The sequence below is a fragment of the Gymnoscopelus braueri genome, assembly GCF_963280865.1.
Source record: "Gymnoscopelus braueri genome assembly, chromosome: 21".
Classification (NCBI taxonomy): domain Eukaryota; kingdom Metazoa; phylum Chordata; class Actinopteri; order Myctophiformes; family Myctophidae; genus Gymnoscopelus; species Gymnoscopelus braueri.
In genome coordinates, this window is record NC_137623.1 from 7,270,742 (window position 1) to 7,289,630 (window position 18,889).

The 18,889-nt window shown below is 40.4% G+C and overlaps 1 protein-coding gene across 1 annotated transcript in view; it reads right to left on the reverse strand.

The window, feature by feature from the left end:
* LOC308077597 (uncharacterized protein) overlaps window positions 1-6,067 on the reverse strand; it is a 32,539-nt gene extending 26,472 nt beyond the window's left edge. Inside the window, exons 1-6 of the mRNA XM_080418343.1 lie at window positions 5,979-6,067; window positions 5,672-5,807; window positions 2,530-2,677; window positions 1,992-2,117; window positions 1,371-1,472; window positions 1,112-1,217 (exon numbers count right to left, since the gene is read on the reverse strand). Of these exons, the coding sequence (XP_080274469.1) occupies window positions 1,112-1,217; window positions 1,371-1,472; window positions 1,992-2,117; window positions 2,530-2,669 (474 nt within the window). The 5' untranslated portion in view covers window positions 2,670-2,677; window positions 5,672-5,807; window positions 5,979-6,067. The remainder of the gene's footprint in view (window positions 1-1,111; window positions 1,218-1,370; window positions 1,473-1,991; window positions 2,118-2,529; window positions 2,678-5,671; window positions 5,808-5,978) is intronic.
* Between the last annotated feature and the right edge of the window lie 12,822 nt (window positions 6,068-18,889).

Here is an 18,889-nt window from a genome sequence, read left to right on the forward strand (position 1 = left end):
GAAACATCTGACCAATAGGAGAGTGAGAGTCAGCATCTCTACACAGGCTGTTACACTGACCCCCCCCCCCCTTCAACCAAAATGATCGCACCCTCACTTTTAATCTCCACCTACCACCAGTTTCTGACTTAAAATCACTTGATTTCATTATTGAGGGTTAGATTTAGAAAATGATGAGCACACCCACCCAGTGCAACATGCAGCTGTACCTGGTTGGGGTATTACAACTGGTATGTTGCACTGGGTGCAACATTAAGTACAACAATGAATACGAAAATAAGTTTGGCGTGCGGTGGTGACTCGAAGGATCGATACAATAATTATACTATAATAATAATATTTGCTGCACACGGCACCAAATCTGACTCCAAGGTTCTACTCCACTACATCTCAGAGGCAAATATTGTTCTTTTACTCCACTACAATTATTTGAAAACTTGAGTTAATAGTTTCTTTGTAGATTTTGATTATTATTAAAAAACATACATTAACCTCTTCAGCCCTATATTCATTCTACAAGCCGATCTATAAGCTCACAATGCGTCGTGATGCGACGCATTGTGAGCTTGTAGATCTGCAATTTTAAAAAGATTTTAGTACATTTTAGACATAATGATAACTTGTGTAACGGCACATTCTGCAAAATGAGTACTTTTACTTTAGGTACTTTAAGTATATTTACTTAAAGGCATTAAGTGCATTACGTTATGGGAGGGATTGAAACGTGGAGATACAAGGTTTCTGCCCGACAACAACGATAACCACATTAACACTTTATACATAGTTTAACGGGGTCCCCCAGGGCTCTGTACTAAGCCTGCTGCTTTATTCTCTCAACTGTTTGCCTAAAATAAGCAATATAAAAGCAACGGGTTGCATTGTGATGCATTGTAAGCTTTTAGATAGACTATTTTCATCAAATGTTCACTTCAGAAAAAAGGACGCTAGGGTTCATGTGGTTACCTGGCATCCCTTCTTTAGACACAGTTTTGTTTATTGTTTTCTTTTTTTATGTCACTGAATGATGAACAATGAAATCTCACACGCTACATTGTAGTTCATGTATTAGAACATGTAAATAAATGTCATAGAGAGAATATTAGGTTCTTACCTTGCTGTTAGCTGACTCATATATGGTTCTCTCTATGTTCTGAGCATCAGCAGTCTCCCGGTGCTTAATGTCCTCAGCTGGGTCTCCTGTATACATGTTGTCTACACTGCTCACCAACACATAGAGAATGAAAGAGACAAAGTCAGACATCAGATTAAACTCATCATTCAATAAGTGCTAATTGTTCAGCTGGTCTGGGGTCAAGAAGATGGTGAGAACACATTGTATTGGTTCTGCTTTCTGTGTGATGAACACTCACAGAAAGCGGATATGGAGGTCACGGTTCCTCTGTTTGTAGTCTTTATGCCAAGACTTCCTCATGTTTGCTGTAGAGAGAGGGAGGGCCGTGATGGAGTCCCAGCTGAGAGGAAGACAATGATAGAAAGGACAAAGAAACATAGAAAGAGGAGGGAGAAACAATGAGGAACACATTATTATTATGATATTATGACATAATATTATATGATATCTGTAACTTTACAGGTGGAAACATGACAGGTTTTTTATGCAGGAGCCCTTCTAGACCCCCCAGATTATTTATCATCCCATACTTGTGGTATTGCTACTTTAGTAAAATAAACTAATCTGAGTACTTCTTCCACTTCTGGTAATAATAGTAGTAGTAGTAGTAATTGTTGACGTAATCAGTTGACGTTCACACAGATCAGTGATACTTTGTGTTTTCAGGTCCAGGTTCACAACTGAAGTTCAAAGGTTAATTCTTTGAACTGTCACTGTTCATATAATGCAGCCGGATAATCAAAGAAATGTTCACCAAGAAAGAAAGAAAGAAAGAAAGAAAGAAAGAAAGATAGAAAGAAAGAAAGAAAGAAAGAAAGAAAGAAAGAAAGAAAGAAAATAGACAGAGAGCCAACGCTACCTTGTGGCTAGGCTCTTCGTCACTTTGCAGTGTCTGCATCTTAAAGCCTCAGCAGTGTTCCTGGACCAACAGCGTCTACATTCCCAGTAGTCATCATCAGTGGTTGGTTTTGCTGGTCTTTTCATCCTGGCAAACAAACACAACAAGAGTCAAGTTAGTTGTGTATTCAATCTGTTAATTCATTCACATCCTGCATTCATGATAACTTCACGATAGCTAAAGAATGCTTTCATTTAAATAATTTGCACTTATGAGATGACATTGTCATGTTATAGTGTTGTGTAAATTGTATAGTGTTTTGGTGTGTATATTTTATAGTGTTAGAGTGTGTATATTGTATAGTGTTATAGTGTGTATATTGTATATTGTATAGTGTTATAGTGTATATATTGTATAGTGTTATAGTGTGTATATTGTATATTGTATAGTGTGTATATTGTATAGTGTTATAGTGTGTATATTGTATAGTGTGTATATTGTATAGTGTATATATTGTATAGTGTTATAGTGTTGTGTATATGGTGGAGGATTCACATACTGTGTGTGTGGAGGTCCAGGTTCATTAGTGAAGTCAGGAGGTTTTCCTTTAGACCGGTCACTCTTCATAGACACACAGCTGGATGTTGGAGACTCTGGTCTGTCAGATCCCTCCTCCTCTCTTTTCACACACTGACTCATCTTTAGGTCTTTATTAAACATGTCAACAGACAGACAGACAGACAGACAGAAAAACAGACAGTAAAACTGCTCCATTGTTTCTTAAGTTTAGCGAGGTACCCATCAAAATAGGTTCATATTAAACAGTAATATACATCAGCTATTTGAAAACAGACGATTTAAAAGCTCACAGCACATCGCTACATTATATGCAATGTGTTGTGAGATTGTAAATATAGGCTATTTTAAAACATTTTAACAAGCATTTTCAAATGCAAAATGCGTTATCTTCAAAATAATTCAAAGCCTAGACTACTATAGAGTTATCTATTATGTATTCTATTGCTAGTTTGACCACTTAAATATTCTTTCATCTTAAACCAAATGAGTGGAATCAGTCATGGTGACTGAGAACCACCAACCACTAGCTCTGATACATAAAGATGCATCAGCCCTACAAGCTACAACCAAACACTATCAACACAATAAATACATCCAAGAACCAATGATAAAACAATAAATAAGGTAAATAGTCACCAGTGGGTGGTGTAAAGTAACTAAGTACATTTACTCAAGTACTGTACTTAAGTACAATTTTGAGGTACTTTTACTTTACTGGAGTATTGTTGAGGAATTTTCCATGTCAACCTTCTATAGAAGTAAGCTCTGTCTTAACTTATCATGAACTAAAGTTTGATTTGTGTAAAATGTAAAGTGTTTGATGTAAAGTATGAACATCTATTTGCGAGATTGTATTGCCATTGTTCATGGGTCCTGTGTGAATTTGTGATGATGCACTCTGACCACCTGATTCAGCATATAGGTCCATTTTCATGTCATACCAAGCTGACACGCGCAAGAAGGTGCTAGCACTCTTTTTCCAATTTCTTGTCATACACAGTAGCAATATGTTTTATTATCATGTATGTAGTAGAGTGCCCGAAAGTAACATCAAAATCTCACAATGGACAATGGACTGTCTGTGTGTGCCTCAGCGGGCCTGCGTGCTCTGCTCAAGGCCACCTGGGAGTTGTCTCCTCTGGGTAATGCCCAAGAGGGAAATAGCAAGAGTCGCATTCTCCTGTTTACTTCCCGTTTCTGCGTGACGTCGTAGGTGGACGCCTTTTTAGGAGACAGGAAGCAGCTTTGGAGTCTATTGATTCCAATGGAAGAGTGAACGTGAACACAGCTACTGAACCATTCTTTAGCTCCATGGTCACTGAACTAAATATTGGACCCGATCGTCACAAGACACACAATATGTACAAGATTTTCATACTAAAATAGCTTTTTTTTGTGACACAAATGAGGAGAAAATCTACTTTGTTATCGACTTTTCTCTATCCCAGCAACACACTCTCGCGATATTTGGGAAGATATCTGGAGGGTCCATCTCGGTCCATCTGCAGTCTGACGGACGAGATATAGAGGGCTCTGTCCCTTATATTATATTTTATTATTATATTACATTTTAACTCTATGCTCTGTCCCCATAAGATGCTCTAAAAACTGATAAACTGAGATTCTGAATATAGTATGTGAAATCATATGGACATATTAAAAAATCACACCCAGTGTGAAGTGGGCGGTGTGGACACATACACCCCTAGTATAACATGATGAAACCCAGTGTGAAGTGGGTGGTGTGGTCATCACAGTGGTCATCATAGTGATGGAAGCTCACTTCCAAAAAAAAAAAAGAATTTTTGGAAGTCCATAATCTTATTTATAGGTTATTAATGTCATCATGTGTCTCGCTAGCCAATCACAGTGCTGAATAGAGTCAGCCAATAGAGTCAGCCAATCACAGTACAGCTAGGGGTCTACTAATGAGCCAATCACAATGCAGGAAACTAATACTAATGAGGTGTCCCAACCCCACTTATAGGGGCGGCTACACCGCCCAAAAATAAATACAATGTGTGTGCCAATGCTCAATATCATTTTCCATTATTAAATGTCTTGGTTGATGGGGTATGATTTGGGAATCATGACATTTTGTTAAACATTCATGCTAAACACTATAGTCTATAGTGGTAAAATATATACCTTATAAATAAAAGGTCCTGTTACAATGTTGAGCAGAAACAGGAGCACATCTAGCTAGCATAAGACTAGCATAATACGTGTGTGTTTGTGGGGGGAATTGTATGGGTTTCTTTAAAAGCATCTTTGCCAATAACAGTGCACTTTCAAACATGTACAGCATTTATTTTCTTTAACGAAGAAAATACACAAATACACATCCATATGATGTTGTCAGCCAGGGAGAGGGGAGGGGGAGGGTGGTGGGATGGCCGGGGGAGAAGACAACCACGCCTACTTAGGAGACCATTTGTAGGATTTGTGTACTACTTCGCCTCTAGTGGCTCCAAAGGAGAGTGTGTATCTTGCTAAATTAACAATCTTTGGTAATGCCTCTGAAAAATATCAATACTGCAATGAAGAAATACTCTGTTACAAGTAATAGCCCGGTAATCAAAGTTTACTTGAGTAAAAGTACAAAAGTATTGGCATCAAAAATATACTTTAAGTACCAAAAGTGAAATTACTCGTTATGCAGAATGTCCCATTTCCATTATGTCTAAAATGTTCTGAAAGTTTAAATAGGGGTGAAGTGGTAAATGTATGTTTTGTATTAATAATCAAAATCTACAAAGTAACTAGTAACTAAAATGTTAAAATAATTGTAGTAAATCGGAGTAAAAAGTACAATATTTGCCTCTGATATGTAGTGGAGTAAAAAGTAAAAGTATTGAAATTTGGAAACACTCCAGAAAAGTAAAAGTACTTAAAATGTTTACTTAAGTACAGTACTTCAGTAAATGTACTTAGTTACTTTACACCACTGATTGTTGTTAAGCTTAAAGCTTACGCACATGAGCGCCTGTTAAATTGTTGCAAGCTAACACATTTCACAGACTAAGATACAAACACACACACACAAAGCCTTAAGATACAAAAAAGCCAAAACATAAAGGACATACGATACGGTGACAAATACCATGCCACAAGTCTCTTACCTTTCAGGCCGGCAGTGGCTCAGGGGTAGAGTGGCCGGATGGTGAACCGTGAGGTTCCCAGTTCGATCCCGGGCTCCCCGAACCGCTAACTGCTCCCGATGAACAGATTGGTTCCTTGCATGGTTTCCTCCGTCATCTGTGTGTGTGTGTGTGTGTGTGTGTGTGTGTGTGTGTGTGTGTGCACGAAGCATTCAAACGATTACAAACGACAACAACCAAATTTAAGACATTCCACAAATGCTTGTTTAAACAGTAATGTTTTTAAGTGGTTCTTAAAAATGTCCACATAGGCTGCAGCTCTCAAGACCTGTAAAAGGGCATTCCATAGGGTTAGGGGTTAAGAATCTTGCTCAGGGACGCTTCGAGCCTCAGGCTTCCCAGGCGGGTGTTGTATTTTCAAAGAGGAATAATGACACACAGACAAGGCAGCTTCATACCATATTGTTCACTACTTTACTTCCGTATCCTTCTCAAGACAATACAATACACCTTTGCTCAATAGGGCCCCCTATGCTACAGGTAGGTTAAGTGCACCTAGTGTTACACCAGATCATATACAGTATATCACATCTTCCCCTTTTTTAAGAGAAGAACATCACTAAATTCAGAATCTTCAGAATCATATCTGTGCAATATGAGATGTAACAGCATGGCATATGAAAAATATAGAACATGTCTGGAAAAGACTGGCAAAAATATGAAATTCAAATACAAATAGTAAATGGCAAATATTTTTGTTATTTTTTCAACAGAACCCAGCAAGCACAATGACGTCATAATGACGTTATGATGACGTCCCCCGGTGACGTTCAGGACTAGGCCAGATCACAGCCCATATGGGGATGATCTTTACGTCATTTCCAGGACGTCATCACCAGGACATCATATGGCCTTTTTTTGTTTGACAGTCATTTTGGGTGATGAGAAAGCCGTTTAGATGACGTTCCGCTCAACACGCCATCATGACGTCTTTCACTGACGACTTTCATCTTTTGCGGCCAGTGTGGGTGATGAAAAAGCCGTTTAGATGTCGTCCCGCTCAACACGTCAAAATCATCCCCATATGGGCTGTGATCTGGCCTAGTCCAGAACGTCACCAAAGGACTTCATCATGACGTCTTTCAGTGACGTTCACGACTAGGTCAGATCACGGCCCATGCAGGGATGATTTGGACGTCATCACCAGGACATCTTATGGACGGCTTTGTTGTGACCTCAAACAGCCGCTATTACGGCCCGTGTGGGTGATGAAAAAGCCACTTAGATGACGTCCTAGAAATTACGTCAAAATCATCCGATATCGGCTGTGATCTGGCCTTGTCCTGAACGTCATGATGACGTTGTTCGGTGACGTTCAGGACAAGGCCAGATCATGACCGATATGGGAATGATTTGAACGTTATCATCAGGACATCGTATGGACAGCTTTTTAGTGACCTAAAACAGACATCCAGTTTGGGTGATTAAAAAGTCGCTTACATTACTTCCTGTAAATTACGGCATTTAAGCAACACCATTTTGGTTGTGACTGGCCTATTTCTGAACGTCACCACAACGTTACCTGACTTTGTGTCAAGTCGTCATGTTCATTTATACAAGATACTGGCTGGTATTGATTTGATTGCATGCAGCATAGTGTCAAAGAGCAATGTATTGTTTAGGCCTGAAGTAGGGTTCCCTATAAGAGCCATGACAACTCTCTATTGGATCAACCAAGTTCAACATTCCCATATCAATACATGCTATACATAAATGCGAAAAGGGGAGAGGCACTGACTAAACGAACAGACATTTAAACTCATGGTTTTACTAACAAATTTACATATAAAAACATAAATCACCAAATAACACCACAACAAAACACTAAACACAATGACCCATAACATAACCCAAATACTCATTCCCATATTCAAATAATTACACAAATAACAACAATACAGTCCTTGGTGCCCTAGTGCATGCTGGGAAATGGACTTCCTCTAGCCACCATTATAGGTCACTGACAAGCCGACCATATGATGTCCTGGTGATGACTTCAAGATCATCCCCATATCGGCTGTGATCTGGCCTAGTACTGAACGTCACCGGAGTCATCATTGAGTCATCATGGCGTCATCATGACGTCTTGATTTTTACGTCATTTCCAAGACGTCATCTAAACAACTTTATAATCACCCAAACTGGCCGTATATCAGGCTGTTTTAGGTCACTAAAAAGCCGTCCATACTATGTCCTAGTGATGACGTCAAGATCATCCCCATATCGGCCATGATTTGGCCTAGTTCTGAACATCACAGAAAGACATTGTAAACAACATTTTGATCGCCCAAACTGCCGTAAAAAGGCGTCATACATTGATTGTCATGGTGACGACGTCCTGTAAATGATGTAAATGTAGATCAAAGATCATCCCCATATCCATATCTGCTGTGATATCTTAGTCCTGAATGTCCACAAAATCTTCCAATGAAATCAGCTTGTTGCCTACATCTGTGCAAATTATTTTATTGTGTCACACATGTCACACATAATCCGATTTTGAATAAAAACAGGCCAGGATTTTAAAATACGTGATTTGACCATTACAACGATTTAGTTCTCTGTCTAGGAGATTTCAGTGGAAACATATATTTTCTCTATAGGATTTACGTATGTTAGTTGAAATAAGGTGATATTCTGGACCAGATCTAACTAGACATGATAGGACTTGATCAAACCCCATTCATTGGCTCACTGGTCCAGGTTCGTCTATATTTTGTTGGGAAAGACTCATTCCATTTTGCCCCCTTAACTTTGAAAATTCAATCTATGCAAGGACACATTGTTATGTCTGTCTGGCTAATCTATGTCTGTCTGGCTAATCTCCGGCACCGTTGGACTGATCGGCATGAAACTGTATGCACACTCTCAGTAGGCCAAGGAAGAAACTCTGCACCAGTTCTTTCAAATCTTGAGCTACATGGCATAAAAAGTCAAGAAAAAGGTAACAATGATCAAATTCAAAGAAATGCTAAGAGACCCCCCCCCCCCTCCCCCAGGACACAACTAATACGTTTTAAGTTTAAAAACACACAAAGGCATCAATAACTCTTGAACCGTAGGTCATACAATCAAAATCTCTGGATGCCTTGGATCATGATGCAACTCCAAATATATATTTGTGCCAGGCTAGATTTCCCCCATTTCACGTTGTCTTCCAAATACACTTTTTGCTAGTCCTCCTTTCAAATATTGTTCAAAAGTCACACAAATTGGTACATAGTATCTATGGATCGCAGTCATGTGAGGAAAATGTATCACTCAGTTAGCAGATTTCATTCCAATTGGCTATGACTGTCATCCAAATTTTGAGAACCCTAGGCTAGGCAACCCGGCCTGGCGGGGATCTGCGCTCCAAGGAGCACACTTTTTTAGGTTACTCTGTCGCTACCAGCAGTAGATTTCTTTCCCCTTCAAAGTAAAAGTGACTGAACTGCAGTGATTTAACGTAGCCTTGGTGGCCACGGCACTGACCAAGCTGTGGGAATAGAACAGAGGATCGCATTTTCCCCCCGGACTCAAGGTCCGCGAGTTGTAATTTTACTCCTGCTATCAACCCCGATTAAGAACATAATCCTGGCTTTAATGGTACACGTTCTTAATTAAAACTAATATTATTTGGTTTCGCTATTGTATTTATTATTATAGCAGCAACACACACGTGTGCAGTACACAAACACGTTGATCAGTGTGCATGCATGTATGTTGTTAGTAAGCCAGCAATATGTTAGGGTCAGGGGTCATCACCATGCAAGCTTGTGATGGACATTTTCATCGATATTCTATTTTTGCCACAGACATACAAAATAAGTGATCAATATTGTTTGTTTTTTACCAGAAATACATAATGAACTCCTAATGTGCCATGTTGTCTATGCCAATGTGCTAGACATTTTACAATGATAGTATATCTGCATTAACCACTGAATAATAACAAATAAATATAAGCCATTGTTTTAAAAGCCAATCGACAAGCTCACAACACAATACATCATGACATGTTGAGAGATTGTAGATCTGGTATTTTCAAAACATTTCAGAAATGTTTCTAATTATTTATTTATTTACTTAACCTATAATGACATGCCCAAAATGTGGATGCCAGCGTTAAAGAGGTTACCTATTCTGAAGAAAACCTTAAGACTGCCAAGAGGCTAAGACAAGTATTAACTCATTGAGTGCCATTGACGTGTTTCACATGTTTTACCGCAATGGCGCAAAGTGCCAATGACGTGTTTGACGTGTTTAAAAAAAAAGAAAGAAAAAAAAGAAAAAAAACACAAAATAAAAATGTTTTACTATGAATTTTTGGCCCAGACATGCTATTTTCAACATCAGACAATTAATGTCAACAAGGTCGCAATGACCTCGTTGACATTTGTGAAACCACAGTGCAACCCTCAGTGATTAGCACCCATCAGTGGATCGATTATACTGGAGATAAAAATTCTGTGACTACTTGAAAATCTAAGATAAATTGAAAAATCTCTGGCACTGGGATAACATAATTCTGGCACTCAATGAGTGTGGTCTATTCCGTATTTGGGATTTCAATAATTGGTTCTCATCAGTACAGTTAGTGCTTCCATCACACATTACATGAGCAAAGGGCCATTTGGGTGCGGGTCATTATGGTTATAGGACAGTGTTACTTGAGGTCAGCTGCAGATCAAGTTCTACCAGTTCTACCATAACAATGGTAGCTTCGATAGTTGTGGTTTCTTTCCATTACGGTGATATCTTGATGAGAAATCTTCTATCATGATGAGGAAGTCTTAGACCGTGCATAGTTGTGATGTAAGATATGTGGAACAATGGAAAAAGAAAGGTCAGAGTCAAAACCATTATACTGTACGTACATGATGAGTGATTAGATAAGGATAAAGGGCATGACAGGATTTAAAGAATGCAGTGTCACAACTAGGTTCATGCAAGGGCTCCTAACTTTGATCAGAGGTGAGCAAATGTATAAGCTGGAGGTCTGATGGTGATTGTGGACCACAGGCTGTGGATCAAGGGTTTCCACTGCTTATGATTGTGGAGTGTTATTATAGTTAAATATTGTTATTTTTGGACACTTTGAAACACTTTCTCTCAATGGTGAAAATCTTTTTCAACAAGCTTTACTTGTCCAGTTCTGCCCTCCTTTGCTTTTGTGCAAATGGATCCTTCTGAACAGATCTATTTTTGATCTTTTCATAGTTTAATTGTCTGACCACACCACATATGAATTAATCCATTGTCTTAAACGGATTAAACACACATTTTGCTATTTTCAGGTTGCTATTAGCTATTATCAAACATTACTGACAAGACAGTAAGACAGCTAGACTGTCTTGTCCTCACCTGATGCAATCATGTACAGTACCTTGTACAATACCACAAATCTCCTGCAACATATTAATGAGCATGTCATCATTATTCAAACCAATTTGAATTCAAAGATTAGATTGTGAATATTTAGTATGTTTTTACATTGTCATGAAAAAATAATATATAGACTATAATTTATGTTGATGACCCCTGGTTAGGGTAGTTACACATTCAGATACATTAAATATTTTAATAATAAACGGGCCCCTTTTGATACGAAAATAACCCACTGGAAAAGTGAAGGTAGGCTATGCCACTGCACCTATGCAGACACCAGATGCAGTGTTGTCCTCACGATTTCAGAATGTTGTTTTATGCCTATGACAACAACTTGTAAATCAACACAATTAGTTGATAGTAAGGCTAGTAAGACTGTCAAATTATCAGATTTTCAATAATAACAGACTGAAAAATATGTGATTTGACCAATTACAACTATTTCATTATGAGTAGTTTTCAGTGGCAAAGTATTCTGTCTGAGGGATTTATGTTAGTTGAAATAAGGCTATATTCTGGGCCAGATCTGACTAGTTATGATTTGACTTGATCTGGCCTCGATCGGACTCTCTCTGATTCATCCAGGACGTCCATTTTTGTGGTCAGGAATTATTTTGGTTGAAATCAGGTGATATTCTGGGCCAGATCTGACTAGTCTTGGTTTGACTGGATCTAGCCCCAATCGAGACGTCACTGATTCGTCCAGGTCCTGACTGTGCTTGCTGGGAAGTGATAGCAAGCAATCACTGGCACATTCTTAATCAAACAACACTTCTTCACTGGTACACATTATTATCAACATGTCATTTTTTTTGGTCGAAACCGTTTTCGCTCGTTTGTGACAGATGCCCCAGGCCGTTTTAAGCTGCAGTACCTATGATACCAATGACAATGTTAAATCACATAGCAAAGCTATCAAAGTGTACTCTGTTTTCAAATCTCTAAGTCACACAGTCCTTGAGCCATATTGGCTTGCTTCTCACCCTCTGAGGTCTGCCCTGGGTATCATCATTTGGCTGTGGTTGTGCTCTTACTGAGGGCCCAGGTACAGAGAGTGAGTTATCAACTGGTGGGACAGGTTGGGTGATGTCACCTGGAACAGCGCTGTCAGGGAAGAGTGACAGGTGGATTGCATTCCACTTTCTTCCATCCTCAAGGATGTATGTGCTCTGTCCAGTCTTTTTCATTATCTTTGTAGGCTTTCCGAATTTCGGATCTCCTTTCTTCACATGTAGGGGATTTCTGACACGGACTATGTGCCCCTGTTTGAAGGACGACTGCTTGGCCCGACGTCGCTCATCGGTATATTCCTTTGACTTCTGTTGATTAGCGAGGACGCGTGCACGCACCTCCGTGTCCGCGGGAGGCGGGGTCGATTCCACCAGCACACCGTTCAGCTTGGTGCGCATCTTGCGTCCATGCAGGAGCTCGAATGGTGAAACACCAGTAGTTGCATGTGGCGTTGCTCTGTAGTTTTGCAGAAAGTCCAGCACGTATCGTTTCCATGGTCTCTGTTCCTGATTAGCGCTCTCAATACAGTCCTTAAGCACACGGTTAAAGCGCTCCACGGCCCCGTTTGCTTGTGGATAGTAAACAGAAGCTCTGCTGTGCGTAATGTCCCTCTCTTTCAGGAACGTGGCAAAAGCAGCAGCAGTAAATTGGGCCCCGTTGTCGCTGACTATGTCCAAGCAATTTCCATGTTTGCTAAACACAGTAGCCTGAAACTGAATCACAGCATGTGTAGTAATGGTTGGTGTAAAAGCGACCTCAGGCCACTTACTGTAATAATCCACCAAAGTAATTGCGTAACGGCAGTCCATAGGCGCTGTTTCGAACGGTCCACAGATATCAATCCCCAGTTTCTGCCACGGTCCATCTGGAAACGGATCCGGCTGCAGTGGGGCAACGTGTGTCTTTATAGTTTTGTCCGTCAGCTGGCATGTGAGGCAAGAAGAGATGGCAGCTTGGACACAGGCATCCATGCCTGGCCACCAGTAGAGATCACGTAGGCGCTGTTTAGTGCGTACTATTCCCTGGTGACTTTCATGGGCCAATGCAACGATAGACTGTCGGAGTGCGACAGGTACAATGAGGCGATACGGGCCTCGGTAAACAAGCTTGTTGTGTACTGACAGTTCATCTCTGATCGAGTAGTATGGGGCCAGCTGGGAATCAAGAGCTTTCTTAGCTTTTTGTATTTGTGTTTTGAGCATGCGCAGCTCTGGGCACGCAACACATGCAGCGGTAAAGTCAGATGCAGAGATAGCATGTAGATCAGTTGTTATGTAGGCGACTAGATCCGGTTCAGGTTCCTCATCCCCACAGTAGGGCAAGGGGAGACGAGATAAGCAGTCGGCGGTCACGTTCTGTGCTCCTGGGCGGTAGATAACGTCATAGTTGAAACACAGCAAACGAGCCGACCATCTCACTATGCGCATGCCAGCGCGTCCTAGACCCTTTGTAGCAAGGAGAGTGGTAAGAGCCTGGTGATCTGTGCGTAAAATGAAGTGTGTGCCCCAGAGGAAGGTTCTCCACCTCTCCGCAGCCCACACGCACGCCAGAGCTTCTTTTTCCACTATGGAGTATTTTCGCTCTGTGGCTGTGAGAGACCGCGAGGCAAAAGCGACTGTGCGCTCTGTTTGATCAGGGTGAATTAGGGCAAGAACAGCACCCAGCCCGTAGTCGGAAGCATCCGTGGAGACTACGGTTGGCAGAGCTGGGTCAAACATGGCTAAAGCAGAACTGTTTACAATTAGTTTCTTGACCTGCTCAAACGCTTGTTGGGCAGCATCAGTCCATTCAAAGTCCTGTTCGCCCCTCAGACACGCGCGCATTCCCTCAACAAGGGAGGAGTAGTGTGGCACAAACTTTGCGTACCATGACGTCAGTCCAAGGAATGAACACAGCGTAGTAGCGCCTTTTGGAGCAGGTGCGTTGAGAATAGCACTCACATGGCCGTCATCGGGCAGCAGTCCCTCAGCCGTAATGACGTGCCGGAGGAAACGAAGACTTGTCTGGTTGAAGTGGCACTTGTCTTTATTCAATTGTAGGCCTGCGTCTTTCAGGGCTGCAAGAACGGCTCTCAGATGGCGGTTGTGGGACTCAACATCTTTTCCATAGGTAATCAAGTCATCCAAGTAAGCCTGTACGCCAGGCATGCCCTTCAGAATTGTTGCCATCATTTTTTGAAAAGCAGAAGGAGCCGATGCCAGCCCGTATGGCACACGGCGGAATCTGAATAATCCTTCGTGCGTAATGAACGCTGTCAAATCACGGCTGTCTTCGTGGAGAGGCACTTGGTAATACGCATTGGCGAGGTCTATTGTGGAGAATAGTTTAGACCCCCGTAGTTCAGAAAACAGGTCCTCCATGTGAGGAAGAGGGTAACAGTCAATGACAATGCCCTTGTTAGGCTCACGTAGATCAACACACACCCGTATGCTGCCGTTTTTCTTCTGTGTCACTACAATGGGTGAAACCCAGGGAGATGCATCAATCTTTTCAATGACACTGAGTGTCTGTAAGCGATCCAATTCTTTGGTCACGGCTTCTTTGACAGAGGAGGGGAGTCTGCGCAATTTTTGTTGTACAGGAGTGACTCCATCTTTCACTTTTACGCGGTGCACAAAAGCCTTTGCGCGGCCAGTGTAGGAGGTGCGGTAACTGTGGTTGCTACCTGGCAGACAGGAGCGCTCGGGAGAGGCATGTTTATGGTAATTACCTTGTTGCCGACGACACGTAGATTGAGTGCCATAAACAAATCCATGCCCAGTAAAGGCGTCCCTGCTTTGACAACGTAGAGTTAGGGGGCCCTATTGAGCAAAGGTGTATTGTATTGTCTTGAGAAGGATACGGAAGTAAAGTAGTGAACAATATGGTATGAAGCTGCCTTGTCTGTGTGTCATTATTCCTCTTTGAAAATACAACAGCGGGCTCACTAACCACTCAACTTTTGCCGCCCAACCTGGTAGGAATGACCAAGCCCCCAGAACCCAGAGGTTGCATTGAAAGCGCATTGGACATGCTGGCCAATCATAGGTACTGCAGCTTAAAACGGCCTGGGGCATCTGTTACAAACGAGCGAAAACGGTTTCGACCAATGGGCTCTACTCACGAGCTTGCGCACAAGCTTGCGCACGGGGTTGCGCATGGTAATGCAAAACGTGTCACAGAAGCCCCAAATAGGCTCCGCCTGTCACATTTCATAACCCGGAAGAAGGGGTGATTTAGGACTATGCGCTGGGTGAGCAACTCAATGCAAGTGGATGGGCGGAGATTTCCGGTGCCCTCTCTATTATTTGTTTAACTCTATGGGAATGACCAATAGACCCTGGTCAGTTGACCTTAGGGTCCTGGTAGGCATGTATCATTGTAGCAGGTCAGTGAAGGGTCCTGGACATCACTATATGCTTCAAAGTGAGGCTCTACTCGCAGCACGGGTGGACCAAAGTACTCTACCCCAGTACTTGAGTCAAAGTATAGATACTTCTAGTGACACATTACTCAAATGCAAATGAAAGTTGTTCCGTCAAATGTATTTCGAGTATTGGAGTAGGTGCTTTTAAAAATGCTTAAGTATGCAAAAGTGCATTTTCTTTTTAATATCAAAGCATGCTGTATTAAAATGTAGACACTTTCCAAAACTTTTTCAGAGATAGTGATAGATATTAGCCCTACAAGCTTAGCTGTGATGCGTTGTGAGCTTGTATCTTCTATTTTCACTTAAAATTTTAAATAGGTCTTAAGAGCCCTATTAAGTGCAAGAACCACTTAAAAACACCACTGTTTAAACAAGCATTTGTGAAATTGTTGTGATTTCTTTTAATGTTTTAGTTTTTTGTAATGATCTTTATTTCTGTTGTATGTAAAGCACGTTGTGAGTTCTCTTTGTGAGAAGTGTCATACAAATAAAAAGTACATCCTTACTTCACCACACTGCACGTTGGTAGGAGTTGTTGAACATGTTTCACCAGGCAGGTCATGTCATTTGTTAATGAGGTCATCAAACATGACACTGCACTGGCTTTGACCACATTAAAGACTATTGATGATGATGGTGCTGTTGTTCCCCAAATGGAAGGAACGTTTTAAGCCTAAAAACACACTCCAAGGATTATAAGAAAATAGTTGGCAAGAAAACAATCACCAACAAATATTTAGTAAAAAGAGAAATATAGATGTAATCTGAACAATTTTGGCTTTGTTTTATTTTTTTCAATTTTCCCCCTGAAATAGAGTAAAGATATGCTTGAACCTTAAGGCCCCGTTTAGACTGCAGTCAAATCCAGTCAATTCCGATTTATTTCTCAAATCCGATCTTTTGGCCCGACTATTCACACTGCATTTGCAAGTGATCAGATCTGTCACAGATCTGTACAGATCTGTGTGTTCAGACTGATTTAAACAACCTCAACCCAAAGCCGCCCTGCATCGACATATCTGCTTTGGTTGCCGTGGTAACGACGTAGGCGTCATGACTTGTGATCATGTGTTCTTCAAATTATTTACTTTCCTCTGACACTGCAGATATAGGACCTTGTGAACCCATGTTCTGCCATGCCGCGAGATATGTCTTAATATTTATTGCCTTGTAACACCACTGCCGACCAAGTTTCCCAAACAGTGGGTCGGGACCCATGTCTGGGTCGCGGAGCCATTTGTATGGGTTGCAAGTTGGGTCGCCAAAAATTACCTATTTTTCGCTTCCAACGTTGAAATATATATATATTAATTCAAAGATTTAAAAAAAAGTTTAAACAGCAAAGAAATCACAACTTTTCATCAATTAAAACAAAGTCCAATTTTTTTTTAAAGTAGGCTATTTCAATGAAAAAAAACAAAAACATTTCCATAAATAAATAAATAACCCGTTTAAGAACAACTGTACAAGCTCACAGCGTGGCGTGAAGCGACGCGTTGTGAGCTTGTAGATCTGCTATTTTCACTAGTTTGCGTCCCGAGTAAACGTCTAATCTTTGGGCCTTGAGCTATAAAGTTTGGGAACCACAGTAGGATGCCTAAAGGCCGGGCTATGATCCTTGATATGAGAAACATCTTACATTATTGTACCTTTTTTGGGCGGTGAAACCGCCCCTATATGTGAGGTTTGGATATTTGCACCCCCCCAACCCTGGGCTGTGATTGGCCACCAGTGTACCCCCCTAACCCTGCACCGTGATTGGCCAATCACAGTCTATTCAGGACTGTGATTGGCTAATGAAACATGACACATGTGCATAGCCCTATAAATAGGACTATGCACTTAAAAAAAACACATTTATGGTTTTTTTTAAGTTAGGGGTGTACAATGGTTGGTCCACAATATTACTTCTCTTTAAGTGATTGGCCACCAGTGTACCCCCCTAACCCTGCACCGTGATTGGCCAATCACAGTCTATTCAGGACTGTGATTGGCTAGTGAAACATTACACATGTGCATAGCCCTATAAATAGGACTATGCACTTAAAAAAAACACATTTATGTTTTTTTTTTAAATGAAAAAAAAACACATTTATGATTTTTTTTTTAAGTGAATCACATTATTCTAGCAAGACACCGCCCACTTCACACTGGGTGTGATTTTTTAATTACAATAGGGAACTTAAAGCCCAATTTTTTTCCAAAATTCTCAACAAAATAAAATCCAACAAGATTTGCGATTTTTGTTTTGTTTTGTTCTAATAAGAACCATGTCCATGTGATTACCACCTATTGTACAAAAATATGTTGTGGCAAAAACTAAAATAACATGAAATCTTTAAGACAAAATGACAAGTACAACCATGGCCTGAGCTATAGCTGCACTACGTAACTTTCGTCTTCTAACCCCGGATTTGAACCCGGTTTCGCAAGTGCTGAGACTTTTACCATTGAGCTAGTAGAGCCTGCCTGCTTGCTCAGGGGATACATTGAATCTTATTATCTTGACCATCAGGTCAAAATTAGTGTCACATCCTGTGTTTAGGTGAGACATGACCTTTGACACTATCTAAATGTCTCATTTGGAAGAGCAGGGAGACAAGACAGAATAAGTTATATTGTATTAACATACTCTACGATACAGATTGTATATTTTATATTGTATTAACATACTCTACCATACAGATTGTATATGTTATATTGCATTAACATACTCTACCATACAGATTGTATAAGTTATATTGTATTAACATACTCTACGATACAGATTGTATATTTTATATTGTATTAACATACTCTACCATACAGATTGTATAAGTTATATTGCATTAACATACTCTACCATACAGATTGTATAAGTTATATTGTATTAACATACTCTACCATACAGATTGTATACGTTGTATTGCATTAACATACTCTACCATACAGATTGTATATTTTATATTGTATTAATAAAAAAAAAGCTACTGTACACAGTGCCGTTTTAATATCTGTATAACTAATAAATTAGGCTCAGCACTCCATATTTATGTGTCATGGTTTCAACCTCTCTGATGTTGTTCCTGTTCACCAGAATACTGTTGAGAGGTTGGAACTGAGGGGTTTCCTCTAAGTAAAACAATAAAACACCCAAAGCTGTGGGACAAGTATAGATACCATTATTTATACAAACCATTACCAACAGCATGCTAAACATGGATGAATGCTGCCGCCTAGTGGTCATAGGCGAGGTTACTGCCATTTCATCTTCCTGTCAAAATAAATATATAAATATAACTCATTATGTAGCATCATCATCATTCAGTTAAGAAAACACAAACATACAAGTAGGCCTACCACAAAAAAACGAGGGACCAGCTACAGCTGTTGCTTTGTGACTTGTGAAA